Raw genomic sequence first — 14,734 nt, 5'->3', positions numbered from 1 at the left:
GTCCAATAGGATAATGTGAAATCCTCTGGCCAGAACAGATGCTTTGTGTCACCATTGCTACTTGGGCATCCTACTGCAATGATCAGTTCTAAAGGACCACATGAAATAATATATGACTAAGCACATTATCTCCATACAGCTGGCACTTCTGCTCGTGTTGTCTCACCAGGTTTTCCAAACAGTTTTATATGTATTGTAAAACAGGGGAAATTGGATTAAGCCAGTTGGATGCTGCAAGTGAAGGAATAAGTTGCTCCTAACAAGACCTCGGGGTGTTTCGCAGAAGGATCTGTGTCATTTTAGGGCATTTTTGTTCATCTCTAGTGTTAACTGGAAGCATGGAAGAAATGCCAAATGTTAGAGACATGACAGAGGCTGGCTATGGATGTACTTTCTTTTTGTATGTATAGGGGGAGGCGGTCCCAATGCAACCTAATGCTAGTCAGAAATAGCAACCTAATGCCTTGATCACAAGTCAAAGGAAGGAGCATTGATTGTTTATTGCTAGCTTCCAAATTTATCTTACCTAGAAAATGAAGATTAGACACTGGGTGGTAGTTTAAGAGATCTCTAGCATAAAGCAATGTTTTCTACAGTAGTGGCTGGACTACTAGATAGTACTTCAGGGTGGGTGGAAGATTTTTCTCGTAAAAGGTGGCCATCTTTTAACAGAGTTCCCCCAGGTATTCTCTACTTCCTTTCCACTGAAGGAGAGGAGCCACAGCAAAAGAGAGTGTCCTCACAGGACCAATGCAATTTTACAGGTGCTTAAAGACAGAAACATAGTAGAATTATACATAAAGGTGAAATCTTGGCCACATTCAAGTCAATGTTAGTTTTGCCATGTCTCTAAAAGAACCAAGATTTCATCTTCAGTGCTGCGGAGTTGATCAGATTGTTAGTAACACTGACTCAGGGTGAATCTATACTACCAGAGTGGAGTAAGGGATGTTGGTGTGAGCCTGAAGAGCCCCAGACTACACTAGGTAAGAAAGTTGATTTGATAGGTTGATTCTAGCTGCACTAATGGCGTAGCTAGAACTGCATATTGGGAATTGACTTCCCACCCTAATGTAGATCTAGCCTCTGAGAAGTAAGCCATTGTTTCTTCAAACTTTCTTCTGGTGGACAACCACAAAAACAACAAGGTGAAAGTTAAAGCAGACAAAAAAAGTTACTGTATTATAAATTCTCATTGAAATTCTTACCTCCTATTTCTCAAAAGAAAATACCATTTAGTTTTTTAAGATTATTTTGCAGACTATTATGCTGCTTTGACTTAATAGGGTATTAGAAGGATAAACAATTACAAAAGTGACTGGAACAAGAGCACATATTTTATTTAGTGATATGATAAGCTTAGGAGCATATATCAAGACCAAAATGGTCTTGGTCATTAATTTAGGCAATAAATCATAGGTCTTGCCAACAGTGATGGCAAACAGATGCTAACAAGGAAATGCATTATTTAATATTAACACGTGTTATAAAAATGTAAGTGTGTAAGACAAGTCTTAAATTTTTATAATTGCATTTAATACATTAATGTTTGACACATACAAGAATCACATTTATAGATTCCAGTCTGTAGATGTTTCCTCCTCTTTGAACATGGAGCAGATTCCAGAAACTTAAAAAAAAAAGAAAAAAAAAAAAACCCCAAGAGGGAAAACCTTTGCAGTGAATGTTTGCAACGTCTTCTTGTTGTATAGTGAACACTGTCGGTGCTGAAATTTATTGGATAAATGACATTATACATATGTACTTGACATGAACAGCAGCTTTTTCTACAAATTCCCAATAAACACAGATATCAATTAAATGTTGAACATATAATTATGAACTACAGTAGCTATGTGTTTCCTTATCTCTGGGATAGAAATAAGTCCCTTATTTGGTAGAAGTACAACAAGTATAAAAGGTCAAAATTTTAGTTAGTCCAATGATAAATCTTGTAATTTACGTCATTTGGCAATTTTGTATCTTCTACTCACCTTTCTTTTTCCCCCACATCAGTTTAATTCATTGAGATTCTCTGAAGAGTCATTAAAATAAAATCTCTTCCAGTTCTTCTCCCATACACCCCTGATCTTCCCAAGCACTATGAAAGCCAAAGAGTAGTATCCTTTGGTTCAAGTACTAAAATTTGAACGCTCAGGGAAAGCAGTCATGATTTCAGTCAGTCCAGCCACAACAGAAACAAAGCCTTTGTGCATCTCTCTCCTTTCTCCCATCTGCATTGCTCCCTCATGACAACAGGCACATGCTTGGTCTACTAGCAAGTAGGGCAGATTATACGACTACACTGACTTTTTCCAATCTTTTTTGCTCCCCGATAGCAATGTGATTGCTTAGTTGATGACTTCTTGTGTTTTTATATTATTTTGTTTAACTTTCCTTTTTTAATCAGCTCTCCCAAGTACCCACACAGTCCTCTCTCTTACAAGTGCTACAGTCAGTGCTTTAAAACACTTGAGGAAGCAGTGATCAGAGTACAGAAACTCAATTCTTTTCATTAAATCTACTGAAGCAGATATTAAAAATGCATTTAATATACTGGCAATGGTGGGTGGGCATCACTGACTGTGACAGGCCAGTTACTGATGAGCTGCTGTCAGACGGCCTTCTCAGCAGGAATCTCTGTCTAAGGCTGCTGAAGGACAGCAATATCTTCCCTTGAGTGTAAGCTCTATTCATCTCCGAAGTATTTACTAAATCACAGGCCTCTGCACACAAGCCCTGTGTTTCAGCACATGCTAACAAATGATGGATGGTCTAGTCAATTCGTTATGTCCTGAAAGTGTGATTTCCTGCCACTCCAATCATCAAACCTCCAGAGCCTTCAGAGCTGATCAGTCCTGGAGAATATATTTTGCAGGCTCTATTAAAGGATGGAGGGTCCTTCTATTAGAGTCTCAAGCTTGTTTCCTCCCGGCTGATTTAAAAAAAAAAATGCACAAAACCATCACTATTATCTTTGTGTTCAGTGTTTGTGGGATATCTTTAGCATGGTTAGTGAAACAGGACTCTTAGAATATAAGCGAGTGGCTTTAACTTGTCTAAATAAAATAAAAAATAAACGTTCTAATTTTATAGTAAACACATACATACTATTTTATAGAATAAAATATCGCATCTTTGTTATGTAACCTACGGAGTCTAAAACTTTTTCTTGTAAAACAGTTAGAAACTTGCATGGATAAAAAATTTGTATCTGCATCCACAAAAATGAGACACAGTTATCCTCACCGACATCTGTACATGTGGATACCCATGAATATAAAGTGGATATCCATGGATTTTCAAGTCTCTAATAATGATGCTCATCTGAGCAAATACCTTCCAGAGGAATAGAGCTCTGAGGACACATTTCTCTTTGTATTATTCAATCCCTGGGAAATATATCAACACAACTCCTTTAACTGTATTCCTGTTAAAGGCATAAGTCATTTAGGAATAAACTCTGTGTTCCAAACATTGGGTGGCTATCAAAGGGGTAAAGCTTTTAGATTTTCTTTATTCAGTAAGATAATATTTGCCACCTTCTTTTCTACTCATTACAAGAACATTTTATATGAAGCTTAGCTAGTTAATGACATATAGGAGCAAAATACACATTATGATTTCATTCAAACAATCGAACAAGATAGTCTACTGCAGCTGGAGCATTTGCAATACTAAAATATATTTTGGTCCATGGTGGGGAACAGAGCTGAGCTAACAAAGTAAATAACCATGTAATGGTCCTAAAGACCAAGTCTTCCATTTCTCTGCTTTCCAGGTATGATCCATTCAGAGCCAGCACTTGCGTCTCCACACTGCCCTGCCATTCACCTCCACCTTGACCTGGAGATTAAGCTCACTTTTATTGCACACAAAGGTCATCTGTATTAGGTCAAAATTCAAAGTCCCTTGTCAGCTAAGGTTGATATATTCCAACCTTTCTACGTTAATGCATCAAATTTTTCATGGGGAGGTCATATTCAGCAGACAGTAAATTCAGCAATTTATCGTGCCATTTTAATACAGCCCAGAGTACGATTGTCCAAAAAAACCATCACATGAATAAAATATTTTTCACTATGATGTACCAAATTTCTTCTTCCCCTAAAGCTCTTCACCTGAACTTATTTTCATACTTCAGAAGAATGATACCATAAGTAACGCTCATTAAAATATAACCAGAATTATTATTTTTACCCTTACAGTCCTTAACTACATGAAATATGACTAATAGCCCAAAATCCATGAGTTAATTAAAAAAAAAATCACATATAGCCAATCTTAAATCTTCCATCCTATCCCTACCTAACAGCCACAGTTCTCCAGCCTTTAAATCTACAGACATTTGTTTTTTCTTACAGAGAACAAAGTTGCTGGAGGATGAAATACCCCAGAAGACAAAAAAAAGCACTACAACAATTATTGGCTACATCTACCTAGCCCCAAACTTCAAAATGGCCACGCAAATGGCCATTTCGAAGTTTATTAATGAAGCGCTGAAATATATATTCAGCGCCTCATTAGCACGTGGGCGGTCGCGGCACTTCGAAATTGACGCGCCTCGCTGCCGCGCGGCTCGTCCCGACGGGGCTCCTTTTCGAAAGGACCCCGCCTACTTCGAAGTCCCCTTATTCCCATGAGCTGATGGGAATAAGGGGACTGCGAAGTAGGCGGGGTCCTTTCGAAAAGGAGCCCCGTCGGGACGAGCCGCGCGGCAGAGAGGCGCGTCAATTTCGAAGTGCCGCGGCTGCCTGCAGGCTAATGAGGCGCTGAATATGCATTTCAGCGCTTCATTAGTAAACTGCGATATGGCCATTTGCATGGCCATTTCGAAGTTTGGGGCTAGTGTACACACAGCCATTATGCTATTAATTACCATTAAAACATAAAAACTTTACGAAGCATTACATTAAAGTATGCTGTGAGATCACTCAAAAAGGAGTACAGTAAGGTCTCAGAGTACGCAAGGGTTCTGTTCCACGTGCCCTGGCGTAAACCTGGATTTTGCGTAAGTGGGGGTCTGGCTTTTCCCCTGGCAGAACACACATTCTGCAGCCAGGGAAGCAGCAGAAAGGTAAGTCCTGGGCTGGGGGTGGCAGTTGGGGAGGGTTAAGCCTGGTGGTGGGTTGGGACCATGGGAGGCAGTGGAGGGGTGGGGAGCCTGGGGTAGGTTAGGGTTGCAGGGGCTCGGGTGGAGAGGAGCCAGAGCTGTGCCCGAGTGGTGAGCTGGGCTGCGGGGAATGGGGGGTTGAGCCAGAACCAGAACCATGCATGGGTGGTGAGCTGGCAGGAGGGGTTGCACCAGAGCCTCACAGGGTGGTGGGTGGCTTGAACCAGAGTTGCACACAGGTTGTGAGCTGGCAGGTGGGTTACACTGGAGCTGCACAGGGCTGGGGTGTGAGGGGTGGTGGGTTGAACCAGAGCTGTGTGCAGACAGTTTAAACCAGGGTGTGGGGGGTGCGCAGGAGCTGTGTGTGAGTGGTGGGAAGCTGGAACCAGGCATGGGCATGAGGGGTGAACTGGAGCTGTGCGTGGGTGGTGAACCTGCAGGGGGTTTGAACTGGGGCTGGAGAGGTTGAGCTGGAGCCCGCCTGAGGGGTGATGAGCTACAGCCAGAGGCGGGGGTAGGGGGTGAACAGGAGCTATGTGTGGGTGGTGAGTGAAGCTGGAGGGACTGAGCTGGGGATGTGCAGAGCTGAGGGGGGTTGAGTCAGGGCGGGGGGAGCGAGTTAAGCACAACTGGAAATCACGGTACAGGGTTTACTATAGGAATTGGGGCCAGACATGCAAGAACGGGGTCGTGTGCTCTGAGTTTGCACACTCTGAGACCTTACTGTACAATTAGACTACTCCTCTAATATGTTTCTTGCCTCTATATTTAAAGTAAGTGCACCAAATGATATTTTTGAGTATAGCACATTTCTAGGAAATTTATATCCAGATATGCTCAAACAGGATGCTTTAGTCTTACACTTCACTGTTAAATCTCACCTATTTCAACAGACATTGAATAAAGACATGGCTCATTTTAACACATTTATTATTACACAAATTCCCCAAGACAAGAAAGACTCACTATTTATATAGCCAATATGACTACTGCAATACAGATGCTTCCATACATGACACAGGCCCTGCTTCATAAGCTTCAGGTTCAACTTTTCACAATTGTAATAAGCACTGCTCTTTGCAGAGATTATCTAGGAAAATAAATAAACTATAGCTGTCCAGTCTTGGCTATAACTCAGAATAGACAGCCATTCCAGCCCCAACCTTCTAGTAGAGACAAATCTATATCAAAAATGTAAAAGCAAAATATACTAACCAACCAAAACTTTACAAGGAAAAATTCACACTTCCACCCCCAAAAATAAGTCTTTAAACTTTCTTCTTCACTCACCATTAACACCTATAGTGGAGTAATCACACCTCTGACTGTGTACTACTGCAGTCTCACTTGGATTTTGATAATTTCCATGCAACTTGCAAAAAGTTCAGGTCAAGTTTTGAGATGAGACCTTGAATTTAAGAACTGAACACAAATTGTGTTGCATGCACATTCAAGGTTACTTATTCATAATAGCTATTGGGAAGCCATAAACCACCTCTCTGTACAAGCTTCCCAAAGAGTTACATTCTGAGTCATACACATAGGCTAGGGCTACACCATAGCACTCTCTCTAAATAACTTACGCAATTTGTGTTGCACAAATTGAGTAAGTTATTTCAAAGTAACTTATTTCTAACTCAGGGCTGCCACGCACAGCGTCAGAGTTCAAAATAAGTACCTATTTTGAACTTCCCACTGCCCCTCTCATGAGGGGCAGCAGGAACAAAATACTGTGCTCAAAATATCCCTGCTACTTCAAGCGTGGTTTTCGGCTGTGGAGTTTCTATTTCCGAAAGCAAATGTATCCCAAAATAGAAACCTCAGTGTACCCATAGCCATATTCTCCTTCATGGCTAAATGTAGATTAAAACACCTACCAGAATGCAATTCAGCATTCAGCCTTTTAACAGCTTCTTTGTAACAGATGTTACAATTTCCACATTGTAACTTACTACGTAATTGGGAACTTACATTCTAATTAACTATAATGTTACTGATTGTAAGAGTTTGTTGTAATTGGTTGTTAGAAAATGCAAAATTTCATAAATTTGTACAGAATTTTACGAGCCTCCAACTTAAGATCTCATCCCACATTCTCAGGCCATTTACGTGCTCAGCTAAATGTAGCTTGAAGCGCATGTTTAATTTTAAGTTATATTAGCTTTGGCTACAAATAGTATTGACAGAACAGAACAGAACAGAACAGAACAATGTAACCTATCATTTATAAACTATGGTATTGAGTTTGAAGGCTCACAGATAGGTTTTATTTTAATTTTTTTTCCCTTTCGCTGACACTAGTTAGTATAGACTCCTGAAATGTTATGTACAGTATTCAAAGAAAATACACTGTTGGACTACAGCAAAGAACTGCCAGTTTTAAAAAACAGAATTGAAACATTTAATGACTGTTTAGGCTTACATTTCAACTTAAGGATATAATCCTGATTTTTTCTTTATGGCTATGTCTACGCTGGCCACTCCCTTTCGAAAGGGGCATACAAAGACAACTGATTGGAAATGCAAATGAGGTGTTGAGTTGCATATTTGCTGCCTCATTTACATAGCGGTGGCCACTCACCGTTCCGGAAGCACTGTTTTTGAAAGCCAAAATAGCTGTTTAGATGAGGTTCCTTCTAAAGGAATATCCACTTTCGAAAGTGCCCTTCTTCCTAATTATTTTCAGGAAGAAGGGTGCTTTCGAAAGTAGAAAATCGTTTCAAGGAAACACCATCTACATGGCTGTTATGCCTTTCGAAAACAGCAAGTAGTTCTCATTATGCCAAGGAAGCAACGAATATGCAATTCAGTGTCACATTTGTATTTCTGATTGGCCATTTTTGCATGTCCCTACAGAAAGGGAGGGGTCAGTGTAGATGTAGTCTATGTGAATGAGTAGTCACACTGAAATCAATGAGATGATTTTGTATAACCAAAGCACGAAAAATTCATTCAGTGACGGCTACTGGTAAAATCCTCTAGCAAGTGATAAGGAGGAACAGAGCAGGAGAAGGTATTTAAATTTAATTTTCAGTAACAATGTTTCTAGTCCTTACAAATAAATGTCAGGACAGCCTTCCAAGCGTTAAGTGCAACGTGTTATGCTGCTTTCTTAAATCTGAAAACAAATAGCCCACTACCAATCTTTCACAATCTTCCAAACCCTGCACATCACTTTCACTTTCTGCTACTATTAAGAAACCCACGGGTGACAGTGAAACTGGGCTGAATTATGTCAGTTTTACTTTACTGTCTCTTGCAGCTTTCTCAAGGAGCAGATGACTCTGGGACTGATTCTACTAATGAGAAAGACACTTCTCATTTCTTCCCTCTAGAGTGTATTTTAGCGAGTTTGTACTTTTTATTAAGAACTCCTCTAAAATGGTAAGAGCTAGGACCATCAACTTCAGTATACAGCTTCCTCTTATCTTATAGCAACATAAGGGTTTGGTTGTGCCAGGAAAATGAGCTGTGCTGGAATGGGATTGCTTCTCATACAACTAAGCTGAAAAGAGACAGAATCACCAAATCAAGTGTAGTCCTCAAAATTGACATAACTGAGCCAATGTTGAATGAGACTGAACCAAGAAGAGCAAAGTAGGATGAACCTAGAACAGGACTGCTTCTCAATAAATCTAACAGAAGAGAAATATATTTTGAGTAGTCTGGGAACAGTTAAATCAATGCTTAATTTTTAAAAATTAGAAAAAAAATGTTAATGGAATCTAAATTGACTATAGCCCTTTTATGTTAAAACAGAGAGACTGACAAGAGTTTATCGGAAAGAAAAACATACTTGATAGAATTCCCATTTAAAAATGATACTAAAACCATTTAACAGAAAAAATAACAATTCTCCTTTTTAAGAAAATTTAAATAAAAGTTAACTTCATAAAAATAACTATTTTTGAAAAATAAGCTCACTTAAATAAAGCATGTACATTTTCCTTTTAATTACCCCCCCCCCAAAAAAAAAAAGCAATTGAGTTAAGGACCAGAGCAAAATCAGATAAATCTGCTAGTTACAAAATAAAAGGTGACTAAGAGAGAGTAAAGACAATAGAAAGCCTTACCCTCCTATCTCAAAACAGACAGAATGGTCTAGGTGGCAGTGATGATGCTTGGAGAAGACAGAGTGTGCTAACTTACTTTATATATTGTAATAAAATTACAAATGTGGTTGAAAGAGGTAACAGTATTGATGCAGTATACTTATGCATATAATAGCAACGAAGGGTCCTGTGAAGGGTCTTAATCAAGACCAGCGTCTGATGAAGTGAGTCTGTGCTAAGACCAGCGTCTGATGAAGTGAGTCTGTGCTCACGAAAGCTCATGCTCAAAACTTTTCTGTTAGTCTATAAGGTGCCACAGGACCCTTCGTTGCTGTTACAGATCCAGACTAACACGGCTACCCCTCCGATACTATGCATATTATGTGGTACTACAATACATATTAAATAAGAAACTAGCCAAACACAAAAATCAACATGGAATACATTAACTGGATTAGAAACTGGCTTTCCAAGTCTCAAAATTTAATTGTAAACAGGGAATCATCATTAAGAAGGTGTAGCTCATTTGTAGCCCTATTTACCATTTTCAACCATAATCTGGGAAAAAAAAAATCAGATAATCAGGGATATAATTTGCAGATGACAACAAGATTGGGAAGTGGTAAATAACTAAGAAGAGAGGTTGATAATACAGAACCACCTGAACTATGAAATCATCTGGGCACATACAAACAAAATGCATTTCAGTATAGACAAATGTCTACCCAGGAAAGCAGAGAGACTGAAAAAGACTCAGCTGATTATCCACCATGCACCCAAGTGAGAGCTTCCACAGGAGTACTTCAGCCTAACAAACTAACACAATCTTTGAATACAAAAGGAAGAAACAACAAATGGGAGAAAGAGGGGCATGATATTGGTGTGTTTGATACTGGTACGACTGCTACTGGAATACTGTATCCATTTCTGGTGTCCACAAAAAGGATATTGAAAAACTGGAAAACATTTTTGGGACTCTTTTTTGAATCATCTACAGATTTATCCATTATAGTAAGAGTTCCAAGGAGCTCAATTTATTTAGCTTAATGAAGTAAAGTTTGTCTTGTAAGATTTTGAATTAAGGACATAGTCTACAGAACTACTGCACTGCATTCTCTAGTCCAAGAAACTGCAATGCAATTAGCAATTTAAGCATCAAGGTTAAAGTTAACTGCACAGTTTTCCCAGAAGCTATGAAAAGAAAAGGCCTATGGCATGTAACTCATGCCTCTAACTGCATATTGATCCTACAAATCTATATTTCAGTAAAGTACCTTGTAAAAAGGATATGCGGTAAGGTAGACAAAGTTTCTGCGTGTGTTTGAAAGTCTGAGGCCTAATGAATGCAAAAAACTAGCACCAGCTGAATGAAAGTGTGATGTTAATATGTTAAACCAGTCCCACTTTATGTATGGACACTCATATCAGATTAGACAGTCACAACCCAAATTGCATCAGTTTCCCTACAAGTGTGATGTTAAACTGATTTAATTAAATTGGTGTAAATTGTATGCACAGAGCAGGTCTGAGACCACCTGAGGTTTTGTAAATAGAGGAAAGGGAAATCTTGTTTAAAGTTCAGTTGTTCTACACTAAAATAGATCAGCATAGCTACTTCTTCCAGAGGTGAGAAAAAGTCCATCTCTCCCAGGGACACAGCCATGCCAACCTAACCCCAGTGTAAACAGTGCTAAATCAATGGAAGAATTCTTCTGTCAACCTAGCTAACTTCTCTCAGAGAGATGGATTAATGACAGTGACAAGAGAACCCTTCCATAACTGTAAGCTGCACCCACAGTAAAATCCTGCAGTGGCTCAGCTACAGCTATGCTGCTCTAGCATTTTAAGTGTACACATAGAACTCTCTCACTCTTTTTTTTTTTAAAACAACTAACTACACAAGGGGTACATCTGCATTAGAATCACTATAGCTGTAGTTGTGCTGCTGTAGTGTAGAAACTTACTACAGCAACAGGATCTTTTCATCAACCTAGCAGAGCCTACACAGAGTGATTATGTCACACAGCTAATGAAGTTATTCACAATCCTGAGTGACGTACTGAAGCCAACCGCACTTTTTGTTGTAGACCAGACAAGTGAGCTAAGGGGATTCCAATCTCAGCAAAGCCTGCAGCTACTTCTGGGTTCTCAACTGCTGAAACTCAGTTTCATTTATTTTAAAATATTAAATATTGGAGGGAGGTGGAAGATTGCTTTGTAATTGTAATGGAAGCCCAGATACTTGAAAGTCCTTTCATGAAGTCTTCAGTTAAATTATTTTTCCCAATTTCCAGCTTGCTTGTTAATAAATCCCAGTGAAGAGCTGCCACTGTCACAAAAAAAATGCACCACAATGTGCATTTTTATTTGCTATCTAAGCAGAGATTAATGAGTAGGGAGGCTGAACTATCCTCTTACTCACAGAGGCAGTCCATCCAGCTTAATGCTGAAGAATATTTGCAGAGAGGTGAAAGAAAATGGTATTGCAGCTTTCCAGTGTTGGGTTTTTTTTGTGTGCAAAGGAATACATTTAATTAAGGGAAAGATCATTACTTCATAGGAATTCACCAACACTAAGGGTATGTCTGCACTACACTGGGGATTGACCCAGCAGGGACTGATCCCCCAGGCATCAATTTATCACATCACTGAAGACACAATTGATCTCCAAGTTTGCTGTTGAAACTGCTATAACAGCAAAATAAGAAGAGTAGCGGGCATCAATGGAAGAGGAGCCCTCATTGACCTTACCATGTGTAAGACCCTACCACAGGGAAGCAATTCGCACAGCTGAAGTAAACTGACAATAAAGGTAAGTGTAGAAAAGGCCTAAAGATTGGTGTACACGGAGAACTTATGTCAGTACAACTACATTGCTCAGGGTGTAGAAAATCCATACTTCATAGTGACATAGTTATAGCAACCTATCTCCAGATTTAGATAGTGCTATGTCAATGGAAAGGCTTCTCCTGTAGACACAGCTAATGCCTCTTGGGCAGGTGGAGTACCTTTGCCAACAGCAGTCAGCACAGATAGCGTCTTCACTAAATGCTACACTGGCAGCACTGTAAGTGTAGAAAAGTCCTAAATGCATATTTTAAAAAATGCTGATTATTGCTTAATTAAGCCTTCAACAAAGCTAGTCTGAAAAAAAGACGAACAGAAAAAGATTTGCAAAGTAAAGGAAGAATTTCAACAATTTATTTAAAAACTTATTATTAGGCTCTTTTGTGGTTGCTCAACATAATATCTAAAGGAACTCTGGCACTAATGAATCTGAAGCATTATTATCCCCATTTTGCAGATGGCCATGAAACCACAATACATTAATACCTACAATCAGATCCACTTCTGAGGACCCCTTTTTATTTCTTCAGGGTTTACTCAAGTGCATCAACCACAGAATTGGTGACCAGGTCACTTGCCCAATATAAATCTGTGCAATGTTGCTGGAGTAGGGCCCTAATCTGAGTCTGACTAAGGGTGCGTCCACACTAGAAACTAAATTTGAAGTTAACTTCGAAGTTAGGCACTACTTCGAAGTAGCCAGCAGAGAGTCTAAAAACATTTTCCCTTACTTCAAAGTTAACTTTGACGTCCTTATTCCATTCCCAGGAATGGAGTAGTGTCCTACTTCAAAGTTTAATTTCGAAGTAGGGTGTGTGTAGATGCTTAGCTTTGAAGTCACTTACTTCAAAAAATTGTACTTTGAAGTAAGCAACTTAAAAGTTATTTTTGTAGTGTAGACACAGCCTAAGTGTCTTAACCACAATCCTTCCTTGGCTTAACAGCACGGAATCACAGAACACTAGAACTGGAAGGGACCTCCAGAGGTCATAGAATCCAGTTCCCTGCCTACTTGGCAGGATCAAACACCATCTAGACCATCCCCGATAGGTGTCTATCTAACCTGCTATTAAATATCTTAAAGCATGAGAAGTCTTGTTAGGAAATCTACTTTATATCCACCCACCATACAAGGAACTTCCTACATTACGTTTTTAAAAAAGAATCCATTCATTCCATCAGTTATCATCATGTTCCTGACATTTCAATTCTGAATTGCCTATACCAAGCTGTCTAGCTAATTTTATCTAAAAGACAAGAACAGCAAATGCAATCCTTCCAAAAAAAAGAAAACACCTAAATGCCCATATAAGGCTATAGTCATAATCACCCAAAAAGCATACATGACATCCAGCACGGCTGCCACTATCACTTCCTATCAACTCCCTTCCCAAAAGCCCTTGAAAATAGAAGAGCTTTGCAACCTCTTGAAGGTTAACAAACATGACTTCTCTCATACCTGGCAGGAAGTAAATGCAAGAAATGAGGCCCAGTTCCTCATGGAGAACTTAATACCATCCATCCTCTTCCTTTAATCCAAGTGTGCTTTAATCCAATAGTTGCTTTCAGGTAACAACCATGCTCATGCTTTCAAGGTTCACGTTTTCAAGGTTCTTGTCTACCTTTGGGAGACTGCCTTTGAGGATCAGTGATATGGAAGGTGAGATGGGTTAATGTTATCTAAGCAGGTGGTCCCCGACCTGGCCTTCAACCAACCCAGCAGTGGCATGATATGCTGGGAAAAGTTACATCACAGCATGTAGGCGTGAGAAAGGGAAATGTCATCACAAGCAGGATTCCACCTCAGTTCCTTCCAGTTAGGGATCAAGGCAGTGACGGCTCATTAAAGCAACTGTAACTTTTGGAAGTTCAGTGGTTCACGTACCCTAACCAGAGATCTGTTCCATACGCTGCTCCAGCAGGGAGCTGTGTGGTGGGGGGGGGGGGGGTCTGTGTGTGTGATTTTTGCACCATGTAGAATTTTGGAACCATGCATAAAAGCACCGTGCAAAGCTGCCCTTAAGAACAAGCTCTGGTTCCTACAATCCATGCTCAGCGATTGCAGGTCGCCCCAGTAGCTCAGAGGAGCGGGTGGCTCACCCCGCATAGGGCGGCAGCCCAGGGGTGTGCAGTGGGGGCAGACTTACCTGGGGAATCTCTCCTGCAGCTTCCTCAGGCTCTGCCGGGTGGGCTGCACGTGCCCCAGGAACTGGGCTATTTCATCATACTGGGCTTTGCTCAGCTTCATGCCTCGCACCCGGGAACCTTCCCGTCACACCAAGCAAGGGCTGCAGCAGCCGGGAAGTGGGGTGGGGGGAGAGACGCCCGCTCTAATCCTGGGGGGATGGGGAAGGAAGAGAATGGCGCGACAGCCGCAGCAAGACTCTGACGCCCAGTGCTGAAAAAGCCCAACGCCCATGCGCAGCGGTTACCAGCTCTTGCCGATCCGCCTCTTAGACATAGAAGGCAGGGGAGAGGGAGGGCGGGCGGAAGGAGCGACGGTTGGGAGGAGTTAACGCTCGGGGAGGTGGAAGTGTTGGGGGCGCGCGCAGATTCGGATTGTGCGCGAGAAGGTAACTGAGCTCTCTGGCTGCTCCGTCCCCTTAGGTAGTGGGAGTGGAGCGCCCAGGCTGCGAGGCTGCACTCTCCATCCCGCAGCGCAGCAACCGCTCGCTGGCACCTGCCCTGAGCCCCGCGTGGTTGTATATCGCAGGGCCGTTCT

At 40.8% G+C, this 14,734-nt stretch overlaps 1 protein-coding gene across 2 annotated transcripts in view; it reads right to left on the bottom strand.

Annotated features, from left to right (window-relative positions):
- The window catches only part of CDIN1 (CDAN1 interacting nuclease 1), a 210,209-nt gene extending 195,835 nt beyond the window's left edge, over positions 1–14,374 (bottom strand). For both annotated transcript variants that reach the window (XM_074998829.1, XM_074998831.1), the window contains exon 1: positions 14,160–14,374. In XM_074998829.1, coding sequence (XP_074854930.1) covers positions 14,160–14,260 — 101 coding nt within the window. In that variant the 5' untranslated portion in view covers positions 14,261–14,374. The remainder of the gene's footprint in view (positions 1–14,159) is intronic.
- Positions 14,375–14,734: the final 360 nt, after the last annotated feature.

Source organism: Carettochelys insculpta, chromosome 6 (assembly GCF_033958435.1).
Source record: "Carettochelys insculpta isolate YL-2023 chromosome 6, ASM3395843v1, whole genome shotgun sequence".
Classification (NCBI taxonomy): domain Eukaryota; kingdom Metazoa; phylum Chordata; order Testudines; family Carettochelyidae; genus Carettochelys; species Carettochelys insculpta.
Note: the sequence above shows the minus strand (reverse complement) of the source record. Positions and strands in the feature narration are given on the sequence as shown.